Source organism: Penicillium digitatum, chromosome 4, assembly GCF_016767815.1.
Source record: "Penicillium digitatum chromosome 4, complete sequence".
NCBI lineage: Eukaryota > Fungi > Ascomycota > Eurotiomycetes > Eurotiales > Aspergillaceae > Penicillium > Penicillium digitatum.
This window is the reverse complement of record NC_089387.1, coordinates 1,503,304-1,525,673: the sequence shown is the minus strand read 5'-3', so window position 1 is coordinate 1,525,673 and position 22,370 is coordinate 1,503,304. Positions and strand designations below refer to the sequence as shown.

The following is a 22,370-nucleotide window of genomic DNA, read 5'->3' as shown; positions in this document are numbered from 1 at the left end:
ACTTTCCATCCGTAACGAAACGAGACGATCATTTATCATGCGCGGAGATCCACGGATGATCGTATTAACAAGTGCTACAAGCTACGACTCGTGACCTGAAAGAGTTAGCATAGGTTATGCCCTTTTTTTTTCTGCAGCCTTTTCGAAGCATGTTGTATGTATGTTGTACGGAGTACGGAGTACGGAGTATTTTGGATTTGATTTTTACCCCCCTTTTATCAAGTCACGCGAGAAACCCCGCGCCAGCGATATCACCCCCCTAATCACCCTAGATTAATTCGTCGACAGAATGACTTGCGTCGAGCAGGGCTAAAATGGTGCGCGTAATTGAGATGAACTACTGACTTAGCAGGTCATGCTCAGTGAGCTGAAGTCACGCTCCGATCAGGCTGCTCAGTAAGCACCCCGCGGGGTTTGAGAATTATGTAATACTCCGCGGCGTGCTCAGTTGTACCGATCAGAAAGCGACAAAGGGTGAGCACTAAAACGGAATGGAAAAGCCATCTCGCTCGGTCTAAAATCTGGTATCTCGGTAGGCATACAGCTGGGGATGACCGGAGGATGGCTACATGTAACAAGGATGGGCAGGTGCAGAATGGTGGCTCGTAAAGTGTAGTTATGCAGGGCAAGAGCAGCCGTTTCTGGCCACAAAAGCGGTTACTTTTGTCAATTCCCCAGGTCCTTAAAGATGTGAAAATTGGTCCACACGTTATTTGTTTCTCTTATGCTCTTAAAGATCTCTCCAGCAAAGATATCATTACACCAAAGACACCAAAGGATAAACAAATCTATATAAAAAAGGCAGGGTAGAATGGGTATCTGATTCCAGAACATTAAAGCTTCAACAGTGGGACAGGAATGTTTTCAAACCCTTTCTGCCCGGGCTTACGGTCTTCAACAATTACCTGAAGGCCGCGACGACCACAATAGCCATCGTTGCCCGCAACCCGATCAACGACTTTGAAAGAGCCGCTACCATCATGTGCAGCATCCGGAACCCACACGGTTTCCTGCACGGTTTGGCCAGGGACTTCCGCGCGACGGGGATTGTGCCAAGGCAGACCGACGAGGTGATTTCCGAGGTTGTGGAGAAACGAGTACAGCCCCTCGAAGCGGCGGGTAACCCCCAGCCAAGACAGGGTGCGGTGATCATAAGCAGTTCGCACGAATGGGTTCATATAGATGCCTGTATCGGTGATCTCGTCGACGTTGGTTGGCCGGTCTTGAATGTCCGCGTGGATGAGACAGCATTCAGACGCCTCCCAGAAGAGATCGTGCCCGGAGCGGAAACGTGCTGGGTTAGGTGTTGTGGGCGGTGAGCCTTTTTGAAAGTATTTGGCATCAAACGCCACCATTCCGCCCCAGCAGCTGCGCACTCGCACTGCGTCTTTGCCGGCGAGCACATCGCTTCGGCTCTCACCTTTGCCGGATGTAGTGAACCATGGATAGAAGGGTAGACCCATGCTATAACCTTCAAGATCGCGGGTAGCGTATGTGTCGTAGAATTTGATGGGGTTGTCGAAGTCTACAGCGCAGGCTGCACGGTATTGGGCAACACCGTCTTCGTTGGCGTTTGTTGAGAATAAGAGCTGAGGGACCTCGGCGGGGTGGAAGAGGATATCATTTAGATAAAGCAGCTTATCGAACTTCATCTCCGGGTGGTCGGCCAGTGGCTCTAGTGCTCGGTTCCGAACCTGGGCTAGATACTCAATGCGCTTGATTCGCTTTGACCCACCGGGAATGGTCACGGTTGGCATACTCTTCGGGTCCAGGTGCTTTTCAGACACAATAGATTTCTGGCACTGCACTTTCTTCTCTAATGCGCGCAATGCGCTTTCACCCTCCTCGCCGCTGTCATTTTCGTAGATACTCAGAAACACATTGTCAGGTCCAAGCAAATCAATCAACTCCAGAAGTTGTGTTCCCCATTGGCCCTGAGCAAGCTTGCCACCACTATCATACAGACTTGCTGCAATAAAGACCTTCTCCTGGCGGGGATTGCCTCGTCCGGGATATGAGCTCTCGAGCACCGATTTGCGGAGTGTAGAGTAATGCGCGGGCAGATGGGTATATGACGGGAAGAGTAGCGAGGTAAAGAGCGCAAGGACAAAAATGATGCCGGCAACGATGGGGAGGTAGCAACAGCGGCGAATGCAGAAACGTCGAGAACAGCTCGGTCGTGGCGTGCCTGCGAGGGCCGGTCTGGAAGGGTTGTTCAGGCGGCGATAACCTGCTGACGCCGAAGAGAGAATTCGGGATAACCAGGGCAGATGGCGTTTGCCAAATTTAGATGAGTATGGGACTTGAGCTTCAAAATCAGCCTCGTCGAGGTTGAACGTCCCCTGCGAGTCAACTGAGGACCGTGAGGCAAGCTCCCACTCATCAGGATGGAGTAGTCGTGTAGTCATGGTGGATCGTGTCACCAAATGGGTATACACCCTTGGGACTATCTTCAACTGCAAATTGATCCAGTAAAGTGGCCCGTTGCAGCCATAATTGATGATAAGGAAAATGCGACTTGGTTGGTGATTTCCCCCAGCCCCATGGAGAACTTACATCATCAGTCCGATCACGTGGTATCAGCAAGTATATGATGGATATACAACGGTGAGCCTAAAAATCTCTGGACTTCAGTATGCATGGTTGTAGATATGGGAATAATACATTGATAAAAAGGGCTAGACTGAGATGCTCTTTGTCCATCTCATCTTTTAGGAGACTCCAGTAATGAACAAATGTGCAACATGATGGAAGTTCCAGTTTATAGTGACGTAGCTGTAGTCGGGGCACCCGTGGACTGCCAGTTCTCCTCGCACCAAGATGAAATCATTTATCTTTTTACTCCCCCTCTGTGTCCACTTGCTTTGTACTTCTCAAATTTTCATTTGAGCCCTCCACTTGTTTAAATTTGTACGACGTGGTGACTGAACATACTTTATCTGGGATTATACCACTACTTCCCCGCATTCCACAGCCCACCATGTCACCATCACAATTCAAATTCGCCAACTCTGAATCCAAAGTCCCAGGAAATGGTGCCCTTCCCCCAGAGTTTACCATCAACGCACCAGCTTCCACGGATATATGGGCCAAGCCGCCCTCTACCGCCCGCTTCTCAGCTCCGATCTTGTATAAGTCGATGCCGCTAAAGTCATTCAAGCGGATCCGTGTCGCGTTCAATGCCCCTTGGGAGAAAAACTATGACCAGGGCGGCGTGATCCTTGTCCTCAATACCGCCAATCGTGGCCAGAAGTGGGTAAAGAGCGGCATTGAACTTACCAACGGCAGACCCCACCTCAGTGTCGTTGCCAAAGACAACTGGGCGGACTGGGGCTTACTTCCAGTGCCTTCGGGTGGTGGTGCAGCAACCCTTGAGCTTGTAAAGGAAAAGGATGATAGTCTGTGGATCTATCTTGTTGAGGGTTTGCAAAAGTCTCCTATCCGGGAGGTCACTTGGGTCTTTGCGGAGGAGAATGTGAAGGAGTTCTGGGTTGGTATCTATGCTGCCCGGCCATCAATTGAGGGCGGGGAGTTGCCTGTCAATTTCGGTCATTTGATTGTAGACCAGGATTAGATGAGTGGGATGTTGCTAGTTTTACACCCCAATGAGTGAATGGCGACAGCCATTGATGATATATGACGAACAGTGATAATTGGAATGAAGTCAGGCAAGATTCCTTTTGACCTTGCATTTTAATAGAGCACAGCAGAATATTCATAACCCATCCAAGTAGGAATAAGGATACCGGCTTGCTGCAGACATACCAAGGCTCCACAGAATTCTAGGTCCACCTGTGCATGTGCCAGTTATGACTGGCATGGCGCAGATCAGCCGATGTGCGGATAGATTCCAGTCAGCAAATTTTATTTCTTCCTATGTTTATTGATCAATCGTTGTCATGACGGATGATTAGCCATGCTGGCAGTTACTAGGTATATCAACAGAGTGAGTGAAGCTAGCACGAGCACACATCTACAAGGACATTGACCACGTTAAGCACTTGGGGTTTTATTGTGCAAGGTGGGTTAAGTTCCGTGTCGACAATCTCCATTTTACTCCTAGACCTCTCCCAGTATGCAGAATACATACAACATACTCCGTACATCCACATTGGATCCTCTTTCTGCTCGTGTTCTTATTTTGATATTGATGCCATGAAACCCTATGTTTGTGCACTACCGCTGTTAGAGGGCACAATTCTACCCCTTCCTAATCGGAGTTATCTGATCCTACTATACTTAGTGTAATCCCGGCAATCGGGTGCACGCGCTGCACAAACCCGACTTCGGATGCCGAGGTCACACCAATCGCGTGTCAACATGATGCGAGTGGAGAAAAGTCAATTAGCGATTCCTTCCATTGCATCCGTTCTTCCAATCCTTTTCTGAATTTCCCTTCCCTTTCAAGATTGAATGATGTACGGAGTAGAAGGGAAAATGATATAGCCCCCGGTCAAGTGACCAACTCCGTCATTCCGGCATTTACATGATCTTTCCCTGGATCGGAGTTAATTAGCAGGGTAGCAATGCGTGCTGCAGCCAGATAGTGGAGACATTGAATTTCCTACTTGCTAAAAGTCAAAGAAATCCCTTCCTCTCGAACTAAATCCATAGAAACACAGATCAAAAGGAAAATCAAACTTTCATCTTATCTGATGATGTGAACCGGGGAAGAAATGACTTGGCAGTACCAAAGACTCAGCTCATGCCACCAAGTGAACAGACGTGTTCCGCGGGTCCTCCAATTGTAACATCAAAGGGTTCCCGTACCCGAAACTCCACCATTATTAATTTTCCTTTTTGACACATCTTACCATACCCTTTGCGAAAGAAAAAAAAATTTAACACTGGGAAGCACCTGGGCATTTCAACCTACCGGAGAACGATGACTGGACTACCACTGTGACACTGTTTCTTAAACTGTCTTAGTGCATCATCCTGAAATGCTAGGGATGAGCTGAGATCGGACATCAACCTCTCATCTCACATCTCTGTCACCACAGACCCCATTAAAGTGCATAAGTGCGACCGACGATCGGGCTTGGTGTCATTTTGCGTAGCAAAAACTCAGACTTGCCGGCCTAAACTCTTCAAGGCCTGCTTCCCCTTACATTTGGGCGTCTCCCTCCGAAGCGCTGCGGATCTACCCATCTGCCAATTTGCCCCATATCTGCCTACCGGATCTTTCTTCTTACATAGCCCTTCATGGGTCGACCCCCGAGGCAAGCGCGCTTCCATACCTTTTTACACATTGCGCCCCATATTTATTTTCTTCTTGTTCTGGCCTAATCCGGTCTCCGATTCGCTGTTGGCATCTCGTGTTGTCGCTTCGTTTTCCCAGTGGGCCTGACTGGCTTGGGCTACTTGGCTGAAGACCGCCGAAACTACCTGCTATGAGAGCAGGCTTTCATCTCATTTTTGTGGTACACCTGCCGTCACTTGCATCTGATGTCGCATGAACTCTTATTCCTTAATGATCTATTTTCCGCTTAATCGCCGCTTTTTAGATCACCGTCTTCCGTACATGATTTTTACCAGCCCCAGGCCGAACTCTCTTCCCGGTTACTATTATTCTTATATGGACGCTGTCTATTAAAGAACACTCCAGTTGAAAACGTGTACGATCTTGTGGTGATCGTGCATCGGTCACGAGATGCCACTTCTCGATCCCCGCTCAGGACCGTCCTACGGCGCGATCGAACACGAAGACGCCAGAATGGAGGATGAAAGGGATCAGCTGTTGCAGGACGACTACGAGGTCGAGGGCCAGGCTAGTGGACTGTCTACACCAGATGATATGCAGGAGGGAGTTCAAAAGATTGAGGCCATCAATCTGACTTGGACAACCAAGTCTTTAATGGTAGCCTATATCAGGTTCGTGTGGCTTGCAGTCTCGTGCCTTTGCTGAATCTCTACTGACCTGGCGCGAAGTATATTCCTCATGGCATTCTGCACGTCGTTAGAAGGTCAGACTGTGATGTCGCTGTCTGCATATGCGACGAGTGCATTCAGCAAACACTCGTTGATCTCGACCGTCCTCGTTATCCAAAATGTGGTCAATGGTGAGAGTTCACTACCCCGCTCCAAAGGAATGAGCGGCTGCTAATTGATAATCGATCTAAAGCTGTCATCAAACCCCCTATGGCTAAGATCGCTGACGTATTCGGTCGCTTCGAGGCATTTTGTTTGAGTATCCTTATCTATACACTGGGATATATCCAAATGGCTGGCTCTACCAACGTTCAAACCTACGCCTCTGCCCAAATCTTCTACTCCGCCGGCTCGACGGGTTTGCAGATCCTCCAACAAGTCTTCATCGCCGACAGTAGTGACTTGCTGAACCGTGCGTTCCTCGCCCTTCTGCCTGAATTCCCATTCTTGGTTACGGTGTGGCTCGGGCCAACCATTGCGGGCGCGGTGCTGCGGACTAGTTCATGGCGATGGGGTTATGGAATGTGGGCTATTATCTTGCCTGCATCTTTCCTGCCACTTGCCCTTACGCTACTCTTCAACCAACGGAAAGCCCAGAGATTGAACTTGATAAAGAAGCGGACCAGAAGGCGGACGGGCTTGGTCAGCGTCATGCGTCGAACCTGGTACGATTTGGACGTGGGTGGACTGGCCCTTTTGTCCGCTGCTGTTACATTAATCTTGGTGCCATTGACTCTTGCGGCCACTGCAAAGAATGGGTGGAAGAACGTCAACATTTTGGTGATGATCGCGCTTGGTGTTGTTTGCCTGTGTCTTCTACCGCTCTGGGAGTCGTCACGGAAGTTGGCCCCAAAGCCCCTGCTCTCTCTACACCTTCTCAAGCAGAAAACTGCTCTTGCAGGATGTGCATTGGCGTTCTGGTATTTCAGTAAGTTGAATGTTCACTCTACCTTGGAAGTGTCGTTGCTAATTTTACCTAGTGGCTTTCTACTTTTCCGTTCAGCCTTATCTCTATTCCTACCTGCAGGTTGTACAGGGGTACGACGTTGCCACTGCGGGGCGCGTCACCCAAACCTTTTCTTTCACCTCAACCATTGCCGCTTTTAGCGTATCACTTCTTATCAAGTATACCCGACGATATCGCATCTACATAACCATCGGATGTGTTGTGTACATGACCGGCCTAGCCCTAATGCTTCTGTGCCGAGGAGAAGGAGCCTCTCATTTCCAAGTCCTGGGCACACAAATCATAGTCGGCATCGGCGGTGGTCTGATTAACGTGCCCGTTCAACTAGGAGTCCAAGCCTCCGCCAGCCACCAGGAAGTCGCAGCAGCCACTGCGATGTTCCTGACTTCCATGGAGATGGGCGGTGCAGTCGGCGCCGCTATCTCAGGAGCCGTATGGTCCTCTGCCGTCCCACACAAGCTTCTCCAATACCTGCCTGAGGAAAGCAGGGACCAAGCTGCTGAAATCTTTGGCAAGCTGACCACCGCCCTGTCATTCCCAATGGGATCTCCCACTCGCATTGCCATCAACCGTGCGTACCAAGAGACCATGAACCGGCTCCTGACGCTAGCTGTCATCGCCACCCTCCCCCTCATTCCGTTGAGTCTCTTAATGGTCAATTACAAGCTCGACAAGGTACGTCGCCAACCAGTGATGGCTGTTGATCTTCTCTAACTTGGCTCTAGATGGGTTACGGTAGTCCTGAATTCCGGAGCGACCCAGTTGAGGCAGAGGCAGAGCCCAGCCCGGATGACGGACACTCCAAACAAACCTAAACCCCGTCATCTCTGAGTGCATTCCCCGCGCATGACAATCACGACCTTACGAACTGAAGCTTTTTGTGTGGCTTTTTCATGGCTTCATATTTCTACTGTATCTCGATATAAACCAGCTAGCGGCGCTTTGGATTCTTTGAGCAGTATGCAACACATCCTCGGTATTTTTTGTTGACCATCATTTGCCCTCAGCGTGACTGTTTATGAAGTCATGGGGTTGAGTGTATCTATCTTTCCAAGACAGTAACTGTTTATTAGACCTGCATGTAGAAAAAATTAAATACCCAAGCAGCACTCCGTTGAGAAAGACTTGCCCTGTCAGACCACCCACACAACGTAGTAGTTTGCATCGTTGAGAAAGATGAGAAGCTCATGTCGACTCCGATCCATAACCCATAGCTTGACCAAGCACTATCCATGCACCTCAAAGCACTTCGGCAGTTTTCATCCCAACATCAAACTTCCACCGAAACCAAGTCATGATTCCGATCCGGCCGGCTTGCCGCTCTTAAGACTCTCGAGCTGTAACAGTTTTCTTTCCAAGTTCCAGCAGTTACAGGCTAGTGGGTTTCATTTCCCTGCAACGGTCGGGGATAGAGTCGGTTCCCCCTGTTTTTGACACACTCGACAAGGTACGGGGTACTTTGCATTGATCTATGCCAGCGAATATCCCGGTCTAGCTCAGCCCAAACTTCACGCATCGCGGCCTTATATCCACGGCTATCCGTCAATGCAGGAAGAATTTGGATTTGGGGTTGCCTTGATTTCAAATCTTGCAAGCCTAGCTAGATCTGTAAAGATGAACGGGCCTCTTTTCTTTTTTTTCTTTCTTCTCCTTCCGCCACCCCATCCTCTTCTCTCCCCCGGCCCTTATTCAGCTCGTATACCACGTATATTACCCGTGCATGTACCTGCATATCTGCATGCATACCAGATACCACAACGGAAGGACTTGAGGATACAAAATACGAATTGAACTTGCTGAGCACCCCTGACATGTGCATGTGCTTCCTGTAAATGTATCCTCTACGGATATCCTGCGTATAGGTGCCGCACGCTGCAATACACGGATGCCATGTCAGCCGTCAGCTGTCAACCATAATAAGAAGGCGTGGTTAGTAATGTGAGTCACCTAGCTGGGTAATGGCCTCAGCCAACCTAGTGAAGACGACCATTGTAGAGAGACTGGATCTGGATCTGGCTGCCAAGCTGTGACGGGAACAAGCCACTGACGGATCACGGAGTAGATGAGAACTAGAGCATGCATGATTGAATTTGGATTGTACAACATATAGTGTATAAAACCAAGGATGTATTTTTTTACCGTATCTATCTAGGCTCTGAGATCTCTCACACGTAAAATGGCGGTTTGCAAAAGGGGAGATTTAGGGCCGAGGGAAGATGGAACCGGGAACCCGTGAATGGTGAAACGGGATTGAAATTGGAAATTGGGGTCTTTTTTTTTTATAACCTTGCTTTTTTTTCTTTTCTTTCTTTCTCGTTCTCTTGGGGTCACGGGAAATAGGTGAAAGAAAATAGTTCGAAGGGGAAAAGGGGGTTAATACTCCGAAGGATACCTTCTCCTTTTGTTCCTCGACGGCACTTTTATACGGCCCTTATCTGATACTGAGACCGATCATTGGTAAAATTGGGGTAGTTGGTGTTGAGGACTTATGTGCTCTGTCCATATGTCGAGATACTGGGCTTTGTTTCAAAGCTGTGATCCCCCTAGAGACCTTAAATTCGAGTCTAGAAATTAAAGAATTATGGATCACAGCGCTTAACCGACAGCGGTTGGCCGTTGAGATTAATACATGTAGTTTATAAACTAGGAGTCGAGGGAGATAGGGAGATACTGACACCGTTGTCTTGGCAGTAATGAATGACATCGACAGAGAGTCTCTTTAATTCACGGAGGTTAGATCCCAGATCAGAGTGAAAGAAAAAATGATAGAAAAGATCATTTGAGATCGAAGAAAAATCCCCCTAACTAATAAATACCATAGGCTGTTCACCAAACGAGAAGCTGTACAGACCGTGTATCGAGACTAGCACCGTGTCTAGACTCCATACTCTGCGGGTTGCCCCATTCAATCCAGATCACAGCTTCTTCCTCCCTTTTTGTCTCCCACACTCTTCTTCCCTATCACTCTTACATCAACACTTCTCATCTATTCAAAATGGTCGTCGCTACCATCAAGTATGCTATCCTATTCCACTTCACTATTCCCCCCCCCCCTCCTCCTCCTCCTCCTCCTCCTCCCCCCATTCTTGCCGAGGCGAAACCCCCCCTCCAGATCTCATGGCTAACCCCAACCCAGATGTGTCGTGGTGGGGGACGGTGCAGTAGGAAAGACCTGTCTGCTCATCTCATACACAACGAACAAGTTTCCTTCGGAATATGTCCCCACCGTCTTTGACAACTACGCCGTGACCGTGATGTAAGTCATCCCCCGAATCCCCCTCCAAACCTCCCCTCCAAACCTCCCCGAGAAAAAAAAAATTCATACGTCAGTCCAGCCTCCAAGAAACAGTTCTAACCGATCACTCTCCAACTGCAGGATCGGCGATGAGCCTTACACCCTGGGACTGTTTGATACCGCTGGTCAAGAGGATTACGATCGCCTGCGCCCGCTCTCTTACCCGCAGACTGACGTGTTCTTGGTCTGCTTCTCCGTCACCTCACCTGCCTCATTCGAAAACGTTCGCGAAAAGTGGTTCCCCGAAGTCCACCACCACTGCCCCGGTGTTCCCTGCTTGATCGTTGGTACCCAGACCGATTTGCGCGACGATGCCGGAGTCCGGGATAAGCTCGCCCGCCAGAAGATGTCCCCCATTCGCAAGGAAGACGGTGACCGGATGGCTAAGGAACTTGGCGCTGTTAAATACGTCGAGTGCTCCGCCCTGACACAGTATAAGCTGAAGGATGTCTTTGATGAGGTACGCCGAATCTTCCATATCTTGCTACCCCCAAATCTCCACACCGCTACTGACACGTTCCTTCTAATTTTCTAGGCTATTGTCGCGGCACTCGAACCCGCCCCCAAGAAGAAGTCAAAAGGCTGCCTCTTGCTGTGAATTTATCATTCACGGACTTACCGCAACAGGTTGGTCCGAGTGCGATGGATCTGTCGCACTTGGGTTGATGCCTAGTTGATGCGCGCCTCGAAGCAGCTACGATGGAATGAACCTGTTTATTTCGCTTTTTCTACTCTTTCACATTCTATTGGGCGGCAAATATCTCTGGCTGGACTGGTTTTCTGGGATGTCAAATTCAGCGACAAAAAAAGGGGGAGTATGGTCTTGTATTATGGTTAGCGATGCTATCTGAAGCGTTCCATATCTACGTTTGCCGGTTGAAAATAGCTTCTGTGCTTTTTCTTGATCCCCTTTTCTTTCATTCTGTCTCTGTTCGCATATCCCGGTTCCAGCTCTAGCCTATCTAACCTGCTGTGTCCCGGTTTTTTTGGGTTATTTCTTCTTCTTTTCTTCTTGCTTCGCCTGGCTGCGTCTATCTGCCATCTTCAACGACCTGCTCTCGAGTTACTGTTGCTACTCATCTCTTCTCGCCTTTCAATTTCCCCGATCCTCCACCCTCATTCATCCCCTTCACCAACTACAGCGACAGCAATTTTGACCTTCTTCTCCCGTTTTTGTCGTGTCGACTACACTCCCCGCATCCTACCTAGTACCTTCTACACACCCGGCTCTTTCACCTCTTTAGCCGTCTCTCTCGGCGTTGGACGTCAGGGCGTCGTGTTTTGGCTTTTGGCTGGCGGACAGTTTCCGTCACTGTGATCACCCCCATATCCCCCTGTCTTCGTTTTGCTTCCTTGCGTGCTATTCATGTACCCGCCCAGCTTTGTGACCCCCGGACTATGAATTTGAGCTTCCTGTGCCCTTCTCTTGCAGATCCGGCTTCTTCTCTTTGTCTTTTTTTGGCCTTTGTGTGACTTCGCCTTTTATTCCAATCTGATCTACTATCGCCATTACTCTCTATGCGCGCGCGTTCTTGATACAAGCATCTCCGTTCGTGTTCTTTCTGCGACTGATCTATTGCAGTCTTTCGAATTTTGTCTCACTGAAGAGCAACGTTATCTCTGGGTCTTAGAAAGTTGCCGATTATGGGTTCCAATTCAACCAGTTCTATCAAGTCTTTGTGGGGTGGAAAGGGTACCTGTTCCTCAGCTTGTAGCATTTTGATATTGTACTTTTCAAGGTTCCCTCCTATGGTTCAAGTCTCTGATGTCATAGGCTCAATGAGCTCACCTGGGTTTTATGCTTTGCCATGACATCACTCCAATTTACAGGTATCAAGAAATCAAATTCAAGAGCTTCTAGGTCCTCGGGTCTTCACCTCATTTCACATACATGTCGTAGATCTAAATACTCAAATTCAAAGCTCATCCTTACCTTCCTTCTCCCGAACTCCCTGCTGCTCCATCCACCCATACCACCCGCCGAGCTCCTCATCAACACCAGACTTAACAAGACTAGTAATAATCTCAAAAGCAACCTGCGCCGCCGCAAGAGCAGTAGTCTCCCCTTTATTATCATACGCCGGCGAAACCTCCACAATATCCGCACCCACGATATTCAACTTCTCCAACCCACGCAGAATCCGAATAAACTCACGCATCGTCCAACCGCCAGGCTCAGGCGTCCCGGTTCCCGGCGCCGTAGACGGATCCAAAACATCAATATCAACAGAAAGATAAACAGGCTGCTCAGGGTCCAGCCCCGTACGGGCAATTATCGTCTCAACAATACCCATAGGTCCAAGCTCATCAATATCGTCCGCATGAATCCGAATAAATCCCTGCTCGGGCCCTGGGTTCGTGTAATCCCCCACGTCAACACCAGTAAGGCGCGTCCGCAGTCCAGCATGCGCGGAAGTGGAATTACAAATTAATCCCTCCCGACTCGCCTTGTGGAAAAACGACCCGTGGTTGAACTGCGTCTGCTCGGACTGCCAGTACGCGCTGTACCGCACAGGATTCCACGTGTCAAGGTGCGCATCGAAGTGCACAACTGTGATCGGCTTCTGGTAGATCTGATGCAGAGCACGCAGAGCACGCAGCGCAATGCTGTGGTCTCCGCCAAGCGTTACAAGCTTCGGGTGCTTCGCGCCGATCCCGTTCTCCTTGGGTGCTTGGTTCATGACACTGCGTGACCCGAGCTCTAGGAACGCTTCGTACATCTGGCGCTCGGCGAGCCCGTTGTCGAAAGGGGTGATGGGGATGTCACCGCAGTCGGTGATCTTAGCCCACGATTGGTAGGGGTTCAGTCCCGCGCGCGTGTTGTAGCTTGTTGCGGCCATCTGGCGTGCACTCGCGGCGCGGATTGCGCGTGGCCCGAAGCGGGCTCCTGGAGGTTTTGTTGGCACTGCCTTTTTGGGGTTTGGGATGAATTTGCTTTCGTACCTGGTCGGTAGCTAACGGCCGTATCGAACGGCGCGCCGATAATAGCAATGTCGTAGTGCTCATCGGGCTCGATCAGACACTTGACTGGCTTTAGATGGGCGAAGCTGGCAATACCGGAGAAGGACCACTGGATAACTACATTTTAGGAATCGTTTGAACCTCATTTCTTGGAAATTGAAGTATCATCATACCTCCTGGTCCCACTTCTTAAGTAATTCCGCCCGCTCATGTTCGGGGACTACCTTGCCGTTATCGTGGTGCGCGCAGGAGACCGCAGAGCCGGCCAAAGCCAATGTAAGGAAGAATTTCCATGTAGGCATGGCTGGATTTATTGGAGTGAAATAGAAAAAAAAGGTTAAAATGAGAATATACATGTATATATATATGTATATATAAATATTCTACATGACTCTGTCTCGTCAAATTTCCTGAAGCAGTAGTGTTGTAAAAGGAAAAGGCGAACAGATAGGGTTGTCCCGATCGTGCAGACTTTCCCTTCTTGGCTTTGGCCCGCTTTTCGGCTTCTTTCTTTCGACAACTCCTCTGATAGCTCTGATAGCTTTGATACAAAGCTATTGACGATGCAATGCGGCGAGTTGTTGTAACTGGTCTTGGGGCGGTGACACCACTAGGTGTAGGTGAGTTGCTTCAATCATTTTTTCGTTCTGTTGGCATTGAGAACTCCAAGGTCGTCCTTGAAGCTCATTTGGGCTTATCGGGTACGATGTGCAATTACGCAATTGCACAATTCCATCTGTCAGCAAGACAATCTGCGCGAATGCACTCTGCCCTTCTCTGGTTTTCCGGGAGGATATCCCCGGAACCTGGGCTCTCGAGCTCCCTCCACGTTCCCCACTTCCCAGGCCGGAAAGGGAAGGTTGTGACAGCCAATGACGGAGGACATGCGGTCCGATGCGGAGATAAGAGACAGCACCCGCCGTATACATGCCGAGTTCACTATACGTGTTTGATTGTACTTTTGTGTTTGGAATCTGTGAATGTTACTGTGACTAACACCGTGCTTGGCTACAGGGTTTCGACGTACATGGAAACGCTTGCTAGATGGCCATTGCGGCGTTGTTAATGTGAAAGATCGCGATGAGCGCTATGCCGAGCAGCCCTGTCAGGTTGCCGCTGTTGTGCCACAGGGCAGTCGCGAGAACGGGGGGTGGACTGCCTCTGAATGGTTGAGTCGGACTGTATGTTTTCCCTCAGCTGCCCTCACCTTGAGAATTTTTTTTTCTTGATAATTTGCAATGCTGATGATTCGGGGTGGGTAGGAGGAGCGGAAGATGGCCAAGTTTGCGCAGTATGCCATGGCGGCGACAGAAGAGGCGCTTCAGGATGCAAACTGGAAGCCGGAGCCTTTTGAGCAGAGGGAGGCGACGGTATGTGTGGGATTGTGTGCTGGTTTGAAGGCTATGCTAATCATTTGATAGGGAGTTTGCCTCGGATCAGGAATTGGGAACTTTGATGAAATCTACAGCACGGTCATAGCCTACGACAAGGGAGTAAGAACCTTCTATCATAATGACCTAAGAAAATCTACAACTCACTCGTTGCACAGGGCTACAAGAAGGTCAATCCACTGTTCGTGCCAAAGCTGCTGATCAACCTTGGCGCTGGCCATATTTCCATGAAGTACGGGTTCATGGGCCCGAGCCATTCTGCAACGACGGCTTGCACGACTGGTGCTCATTCCATTGGCGATGCAGCTCGGTTCATTGCCTGCGGTGATGCTGATGTGATGATCGCCGGTGGCGCCGAGTCCTGTATTCATCCATTGGCCATTGGCGGTTTTGGGCGTGCAAGAAGTCTGGCGACGGGATTCAACGACACCCCAGAGAAGGCATCACGGCCTTTCGATGCCGACCGTGCGGGATTTGTGGTTGGCGAAGGTGCAGCTGTATTGATTCTCGAGGTATGTGTCCTGTGTCTTTTGCGCAAACGACAACCCAAATCTAAAATCCGGAGTAAAGGAGCTAGGACATGCCCTCGCAAGAGGGGCGCGGATCTATGCAGAACTCAAAGGATATGGCTGCTCCAGCGACGCACACCATATGACCTCACCTAAAGAAAATGGCGAAGGGGCTTTTATGGCTATGAAAAAGGCGCTGAAGCAAGCCCAGTTACGCCCTGCTGCGGTTGACTATGTCAATGCACATGCAACTTCAACCATTGTCGGCGACGCTGCTGAGAACGCTGCTATCAAGGCGCTTCTGCTGGGCCCTGATGGCAAACACAAGGCTGCTGATGTGAACGTAAGCAGCACAAAGGGTGCCCTCGGTCATCTGCTTGGCGGTGCTGGTGCTATAGAAGCTTTGATCAGTGTGCTTGCAATCCATGAGGCAAGTTACAGTTGTGTACTCACTGTGGTGTAGTTTCTGCTAACAAGGAACAGAACATTATGCCCCCTACTATCAATCTAGACCGCCTGGCTGATGGGTTCAATTGCAACTATGCGCCGAAAGATCCCCAGTCACGACAGATTGATGTTGCCTTGACAAATAGCTTTGGCTTTGGTGGTACGAACAGCAGCCTTTGCTTTGCGAATCATTCATGATCTTTGTCTCAAAAACATGTGTACGATATAATGTGATTTTTTTTGGGTTCAGACAACAACAGACAATGTATTTAGGGCCGGAAGCTTGGTAGTGCTGGTTTGCCTAGAAAGAGTCGCTGTCTGATTGATCCGACTGATCAAAATGTACGATCGTAAGAGATTGGCTGAATATACATGAATACCCCTATCCATTGGCCATTTTCAACAATAAACTGAAAATGTTACGCTTAAAGCACAATAGGGGCCAGAATGACCATTTAATAGATCAATAGATGGCACGTGACCAATCCTAATGCGGAGCCCCAGCCCGACCTTGACTCCGGAGACCGAACTCATTCCTTGATATCTACCCTTCACGCCATTTCTAAGGCTTTCTGAGTGACAAGAAAGCGTTCTGTCTTCCAGTGCTCTTTCAGTTTGCGCTCACCATGGCGAACAATGGTGACCCCGGTCAAGGTACGCAATACCTGGTTCCTGTCAAAAGCGCAAAACACTTGGGATACTTTGACATCGAACTCGGCGTATCTCAAATCCGTGAAAGGTCTGAGCTAAGTCTTTTTTTGTTTACAGGACGGGGAAGTCTGGTTGATGCGTCCGGGTACACCTTTACGGACAAGGATACCAAACTCGGCAAGATCAAGGTGAAGAAGACTTCCAAGGCGTCGACCAAGAAGAAGGCAGATGGTACAGCTCCCTAGACATGTTTCACTGGGCATTGGTGATACTGACAAACACATAGAGGCCAAAGATGGCCCAATCGATACTTCCCCTACTGCCTCTCCCCTCCCAACCCTCGACAGCAAAGTCGTCGCTGTGTTCCCAACCGGCAAGCCACGTGAAGATGACCTCCTTGAAACCGTAATCTGCAAGCATTGCAAGCGGCCCACTCTCAAGCAAACCGCAGCGGATCATGTCCGCGGATGCTTGAAGGCCAAGCAGGAGAAGGCGCGTAAGAAGAAGGAAGCTCGCGACGCGGCCAATCGCCTGAAGGCCGGCGACGATAGAGACGATGACGGCCCCGACAAGGCCGACGGAGAATCCCACAACATGGGCCACAAGAGCGCCAAGAAGAGCGCCACTAAGGGTATCGAGGACGGCAACAAGAAGGGCAAGAAGCGCAAGGCCGATGAGGACGACGGCAGAGAGTCAAAGAAGAAGAAGAAGAAGGATGAGCCTAAGCAAAAGACAGCCAAGCCAAAGGGCCCTGTCGATGTCGAAAAACAGTGTGGTGTTACTCTTCCCAATGGCGCGCAGTGCGCTCGTTCCTTGACCTGCAAAAGCCATTCAATGGGGGCCAAACGCTCGGTTCCTGGCCGGACACTGCCTTATGATATGCTTCTCCAGCAATATCAGAAGAAGAACCAGGCTCGCCAGCAGAGTAAGTCAATGTTATCTTTTTTCTGCTCACTAGGTATAGATCACGAGATGACTAACCCGTTCGAACTACAGAGGCTGCGATCGATGCCAATGCTCCTCTACAGGAAGATATCGAGAACACCGGTCCTATTGACTCAGACGAAGAAAGAGATGCTGTCATGGCTGCCATTGCCCGTTCTGCGCCCCAGCCCCTTGTTCGCCACCCCATCATTACCACCAAGTCGAAGTACCGATACGTCCGTATCAAGGAGCAAATGTCGCATGCCATGGGAGTTCGGAACGGCGGTGGACTTTTTTCCAACGACGACAGCCAACCCCTTTTCGGTGGCATTCTTTTCTCGACTGTGGCAGCCGATTTGGACTCATCATCTGTTGACGCCAATGGGGAGCCTGATGTCTCCGCTGGTGGAATGGATGTAGGCAAGAGGTCCGCTGTTCCAGGTAACCGCAAAACTCCGGTCACTGGAGCCTCTTGATTAGGTTTTAAGTGGACTTCCGCATATCAGGCGATGATTTATGACGACTCTCTTTTCGTTTGCAGTTGGGTTTGACCTTTTACTGCGTGTACTGGATACTGGATGCTGGCGTTCAAGGGTGCAGGGGGACTACTAACCATCCCACCATTCTTCTTCGGTTTCTTCGCATCTTTTTCGCTCTTCGATTTCCCTGGATAGGCCATGGGTACAGGCTGGTTCTGTCTGCTTTGAAAGGTGACGATATGATACCCCGGCTGGCGTGATATGTACATTTGAAGTTTCGAAAGTAGTTGCAATTGAATACTTTCCTCCTTATTGGGTTCTGTCTGATGTTTCTATCGGCATAAATACCATATGAAGTCACTTGGTGCTTTCCAACAAATACACTATGCAGGATATTCATCTCTATGGCCTGGTGAAGCCTTTCAGATCACGTTACATGTGCCTGAGGCATCAGAGAATCTCTCAGTTCATTCCGTTCGCCGGCCATGCATTGTCTTTTTTAAACTGACAGTCTAAGCAAAGTGAGCCATACTAGTATGACGTTTGGGTGATCTTCTTTATTCATTCTCTTCAAGGCCACCTGCAGCTGAAAAGCGTCTGGTTTATATTGTCGCGATTGCGGGCGAGCGCCCTTCGCATTTGCCATCACTCCACCACCAAGCTCTCCGAGTCTTATTGATCAAGCCCGAGATTTCCAGTCTTATTACTGAGTTTCTTCTACCATAAAGCCTGCTCCTCTGAACCTTCGATCCTTCACAATGGGCCACGCCGTCCCCGATCTAGACGCGATAGGCATTAAAGCCGACCATGACCTAGCTGATCAGTTTCGCCGCGAAGTCGCCAAACTCCTCGGGCGCAACAACCTCAACTTTCCTGGAGCACAGCCGGTCAGCTTCTCGTCGCGACACCTCAGCGAGCTGCAGCGGGAGGACTACTTTGTCTGCGAAAAGACCGATGGCATCCGCTGCCTGATGTACTTTGCGCGCGGAGATCCTGACTCCGATATGCCAGAGATTCACTACCTGATCGATCGCAAGAATGACTACCGCTACGTACCTGGCCTACACTTCCCCCTGCCAAACGATGAAAGTTTCCAGGGATACCACGTCGATACCCTGGTTGACGGCGAGCTTGTCAACGACACCTACGAGGATGGAACCACCCAGCTGAAATATCTGGTCTTCGACTGTCTGGTACTGGATGGACAAAGCTTGATGCACCGTACCCTGGACAAGCGGCTGGCGTACTTCAAGGAAAAGGTGCTCAGGCCATACAATGCCATGTACCGCAAATTCCCGGAAGAGAAGAATCACCGCCCCTTTGCAGTCGAGGATAAATCCACGCAATTCAGTTACGGAATTGAGATGATGTTCCGCGAGATTATCCCTAAGGTCAAGCGCATTCACGGTAACGACGGCCTCATCTTTACTTGCCGCAGTACTCCGTACCGCATCGGCACCGACGAGCACATCCTCAAATGGAAGCCACCTCAAGAGAACACCGTTGATTTCCGCATGCGCCTCGAGTTTCCGACACTTGAGCCAGATACTGAGGATGAGGCCGAGGGCATCACCCAGCCCTACGTGGATTACGACGCTATCCCGACCTGCCACCTGTTCGTTATGCTCAATGCTGGCGAGTACCGTCTTTTTGGAGAGATGTTCCTTGAGCCAAAGGAATGGGAAGATCTCAAAGCTCTGCGCATTCCTCTTGATGATATTATCGTTGAGTGCGCTAAAGATATGGAAGGACGCTGGCGCTTCTATCGTATTCGTGAGGACAAGAACGATGCAAACCATATTTCCACCGTTGAAAAGGTTCTTGAAAGTATTGAAGACCGCGTCACCGAAGACGATCTCATCCGCCTTGCTCCCCTCATCAAAACCGCCTGGAAGCAGCGCCAGCACAACATGGCTGCTGGAGACGAGGAGAAAAAACGGAGAGCCCAGGCTATGCCACCGTCTGCGAATGCGAATGGTGTCAAGCGGAAGTTTGAAGGATCATGAGAAAGACGCCCTTAACTAGCCTTTTGGCTAAAACATATAGCTTCTTTCTTGGCTTCTCTTCGTCTCTGATTCATTGCAAGGCGCTTGGCGTTGGTTTGGGCTTTGTATTTCATCTACAAAATCATGGCATGGCAACATGAAAGGGGTTTCAAATCCCAAAACAGGAGACGGTGTTTATGGCATTATCATTTGGATTAGTTTTAGCAATAAAATGAAAGTAACTCTCCCTCTTGTAATAGTAACTCAAATCTTCAACACAAAGATGCATCTCAAAATCCTGTATAGATTCGGGCACCCCGATGCGGAAAAGCTTACATAACAACAACCCAGTCTGCTCCCTTTCCCGCTCATTTTCCCATCACCAGATGACCACAGTATCTGCTCGATTCCATCATTCCCATCTCTGATATTGATTCGGTTTCTACTGCCAGTCCAACAAAATGGGCGTCCGAGATTCCCACGGGGAGACGACGGGGACGCCCGACCCCGTTGACAAGGGGTTCGCCACACTCAACACCATCAGGTATGTCACTTTTTTATATCCGAAAGAATATATATTTGAGGTTTTAATGTCAACTTTTGTCGGTCGCAGATGCTAACTAGCCTCATAGAATTGGTGTGAAGGCTATGGTGCAGAAGGTTCGTTTAGACCCTGTGGTCGCAGATTTTGGTGGCCACTCACGTGATTATAAATCAGTTTGGACTGTGATACTGACTATTCTGGGTAGGATGGAGAACTGCGAAAAGCTGAGATTCTGTCCATTAGACAGCGGAAGGATGGCCCTTCCTTTTAGTAAGTTTGGCTCTGTCTGCTTCATGTCTGTACTTTTTGAAGTGGTACTTATATAGATCCCAGCGTACACTATGTTGATTTCAACAAGCGTCTTGATGGTAAGTTCCCCACTCCAGCAAGTGCATGGATTCAAGTTGAACTTTTTCTTACTGCCTTTTCCAGAATGGGTTGCGGCTGCTCGCATCGATCTCTCCCAAGAAGTTGAGTGGCCCCAGCCAGACAAAGCTGATAAGAAGAAGACCGCTGCTGCCAGCAAAGCGGCACCCAGCAAGAATGTGAGTGCGAATAAGCGTGCCCGGGCTGAGAGCCGCGATTTGTCACAAACCCCCGATATCCTGGGTGGCAAGAACGTGAATGTCGGCAAGATATCACGGCTCTCGAAGGCTGGAGGGAAAGAAAATCTCGGTGCCGATACGCCTGGAGGAGACACGTCGATGTTCCCATCCGAGGCTGTGTCAACAGTCGGCACGCCGAGGGCCACCGAGTCAGAGGACTTCGAGATGGCAGATGCTGCAGCGGAAAGCAAATCAGTAAAAGAAGACCAAGTCCAAACAGTAACAGGTGAGGTGATTACGCGCGGAGAGGAAATCGAGCGACTCCGCACAGGTGGTAGTATGACACAGAACCCGACAGAGATCCATCGCGTGCGAAACTTGACCCGTCTCCAGATGGGCAAGTACGACGTCGAGCCGTGGTACTTCTCACCGTACCCGGATTCCTTCTCGGACGTCGACCTTGTGTACATTGACGAGTTTTGTCTCAGTTACTTCGACAACAAGCGTGCTTTCGAGCGCCATCGCGCAAAATGCACATTGACCCACCCACCCGGTAATGAGATCTACCGCGACGACTATATCTCCTTCTTTGAAGTCGATGGTCGTCGCCAGCGCACCTGGTGCCGGAACTTGTGTCTCCTGACTAAGCTCTTCCTCGATCACAAGACGCTTTACTACGACGTCGACCCGTTCCTGTTCTACTGCATGACAACGCGCGACGAGACCGGCTGCCATTTCGTCGGCTACTTCTCCAAGGAGAAGGACTCTGCTGAAGGGTACAACCTGGCGTGTATCATGACTTTGCCGCAATATCAGCGCCGCGGCTTCGGTCGTCTGCTTATCTCGTTCAGCTACGAGCTCAGCAAGCGCGAAGGCAAGCTCGGCTCTCCTGAGAAGCCACTTAGCGATCTGGGTCTGCTTGGTTATCGACAGTACTGGCGCGAGACGCTGGTGGAGTTACTGATTGAGCCAAACCGAGAAGCCATAAGCGAGAATGAGCTCGCGGTGCTCACCTCCATGACTGAGAAGGATGTTCACGAGACTCTGGTTGTATTCAACATGCTCCGATACCACGTAAGTTCGAAATTCCAAGTGTGCACCGCACTACATCATATATACTGCGTTATAATGTACTAACTCTCTCTGCAGAAGGGTAATTGGGTTATAGTACTCACGGACCACGTCGTGGAGGAGCACGAGAAGCGTCTCAAGAAGGAGGAGATCAAGGGCGCGCGCAAAATCGATCCGGCCCGTCTCCAGTGGAAACCTCCTGTCTTTGCCGCTTCCAGCCGGACCTGGAATTGGTGATAAGTGTTTTCCTGCTTATTATTGTGCTCAAATATTCCTGTTAGCATTTTTAAACATGCATGGTTTATCTATTGGATTTTGGGCTTGGCTTTGGGGCGTTGTGGATGTCAAAACTATGGTGTTCTGACATCACAGATGCCACCATCTCTATACTGATTCGGTTGTTCTGACATTGCGGTTGTTCTGGGCGGCGTTCTCAAGGGACAAGGCGTTTATCTTTGAGTCTTGTAAGGACTCTCCTCGGTTGATACCTATCATTTGTGCAAATTATTTAACACTCTTTTACTTCCACTTCTGAGCCTGTTTTTTTATTCAAAGCATGTCAATACTAGATCGTCGTAGACGCGAAGCTTTACTGCCTCCTTTTATCGATGTGACAATACGAACTAAGTAAAGCTATCCTAATGCAAGACTGAACATATGTATGTACGCG

General features: G+C 49.6%; 9 protein-coding genes across 9 annotated transcripts; 7 read left to right on the top strand and 2 right to left on the bottom strand.

The window, feature by feature from the left end:
* Positions 1 to 833: 833 nt before the first annotated feature.
* On the bottom strand, positions 834 to 2,408 carry Pdw03_0502 (Mannosyltransferase 1, CMT1; the record flags this gene model as incomplete). The annotated part of the gene is made up of 1 exon (XM_014675082.1): positions 834 to 2,408. One exon carries the CDS (start codon positions 2,406 to 2,408, stop codon positions 834 to 836), a length of 1,575 nt encoding a protein of 524 aa, XP_014530568.1.
* A 572-nt stretch (positions 2,409 to 2,980) lies between these two features.
* Pdw03_0501 (Siderophore iron transporter mirC) lies at positions 2,981 to 3,574 on the top strand (the record flags this gene model as incomplete). The annotated part of the gene is made up of 1 exon (XM_014675081.1): positions 2,981 to 3,574. One exon carries the CDS (start codon positions 2,981 to 2,983, stop codon positions 3,572 to 3,574), a length of 594 nt encoding a protein of 197 aa, XP_014530567.1.
* Positions 3,575 to 5,653: 2,079 nt separating this feature from the next.
* Positions 5,654 to 7,713, top strand: Pdw03_0500 (Siderochrome-iron transporter MirC; the record flags this gene model as incomplete). The annotated part of the gene is made up of 5 exons (XM_014675080.1): positions 5,654 to 5,874; positions 5,932 to 6,062; positions 6,125 to 6,859; positions 6,912 to 7,573; positions 7,624 to 7,713. 5 exons carry the CDS (start codon positions 5,654 to 5,656, stop codon positions 7,711 to 7,713), a joined length of 1,839 nt encoding a protein of 612 aa, XP_014530566.1.
* A 2,180-nt stretch (positions 7,714 to 9,893) lies between these two features.
* Positions 9,894 to 10,791, top strand: Pdw03_0499 (Small GTPase superfamily, Rho type; the record flags this gene model as incomplete). Its single annotated transcript, XM_066099623.1, has 4 exons — positions 9,894 to 9,913; positions 10,035 to 10,154; positions 10,275 to 10,653; positions 10,729 to 10,791. 4 exons carry the CDS (start codon positions 9,894 to 9,896, stop codon positions 10,789 to 10,791), a joined length of 582 nt encoding a protein of 193 aa, XP_065957350.1.
* A 1,318-nt stretch (positions 10,792 to 12,109) lies between these two features.
* Pdw03_0498 (Ureohydrolase) lies at positions 12,110 to 13,456 on the bottom strand (the record flags this gene model as incomplete). The annotated part of the gene is made up of 3 exons (XM_014675078.1): positions 12,110 to 13,080; positions 13,137 to 13,263; positions 13,328 to 13,456. 3 exons carry the CDS (start codon positions 13,454 to 13,456, stop codon positions 12,110 to 12,112), a joined length of 1,227 nt encoding a protein of 408 aa, XP_014530564.1.
* Positions 13,457 to 13,722: 266 nt separating this feature from the next.
* Pdw03_0497 (Beta-ketoacyl synthase) lies at positions 13,723 to 15,699 on the top strand (the record flags this gene model as incomplete). The annotated part of the gene is made up of 7 exons (XM_066099622.1): positions 13,723 to 13,774; positions 14,169 to 14,335; positions 14,417 to 14,524; positions 14,576 to 14,647; positions 14,704 to 15,057; positions 15,116 to 15,484; positions 15,538 to 15,699. The coding sequence occupies 7 exons, from the start codon at positions 13,723 to 13,725 to the stop codon at positions 15,697 to 15,699; spliced, it is 1,284 nt and encodes a 427-aa protein (XP_065957349.1).
* A 428-nt stretch (positions 15,700 to 16,127) lies between these two features.
* Pdw03_0496 (Putative 3-oxoacyl-acyl-carrier-protein synthase) lies at positions 16,128 to 17,552 on the top strand (the record flags this gene model as incomplete). The annotated part of the gene is made up of 4 exons (XM_066099621.1): positions 16,128 to 16,155; positions 16,270 to 16,383; positions 16,439 to 17,077; positions 17,149 to 17,552. 4 exons carry the CDS (start codon positions 16,128 to 16,130, stop codon positions 17,550 to 17,552), a joined length of 1,185 nt encoding a protein of 394 aa, XP_065957348.1.
* A 761-nt stretch (positions 17,553 to 18,313) lies between these two features.
* Positions 18,314 to 19,561, top strand: Pdw03_0495 (mRNA-capping enzyme subunit alpha; the record flags this gene model as incomplete). Its single annotated transcript, XM_014675076.1, has 1 exon — positions 18,314 to 19,561. The coding sequence occupies one exon, from the start codon at positions 18,314 to 18,316 to the stop codon at positions 19,559 to 19,561; it is 1,248 nt and encodes a 415-aa protein (XP_014530562.1).
* Positions 19,562 to 20,001: 440 nt separating this feature from the next.
* Positions 20,002 to 21,937, top strand: Pdw03_0494 (Histone acetyltransferase esa1; the record flags this gene model as incomplete). Its single annotated transcript, XM_014675075.1, has 6 exons — positions 20,002 to 20,084; positions 20,173 to 20,200; positions 20,290 to 20,354; positions 20,418 to 20,452; positions 20,517 to 21,703; positions 21,779 to 21,937. The coding sequence occupies 6 exons, from the start codon at positions 20,002 to 20,004 to the stop codon at positions 21,935 to 21,937; spliced, it is 1,557 nt and encodes a 518-aa protein (XP_014530561.1).
* Positions 21,938 to 22,370: the final 433 nt, after the last annotated feature.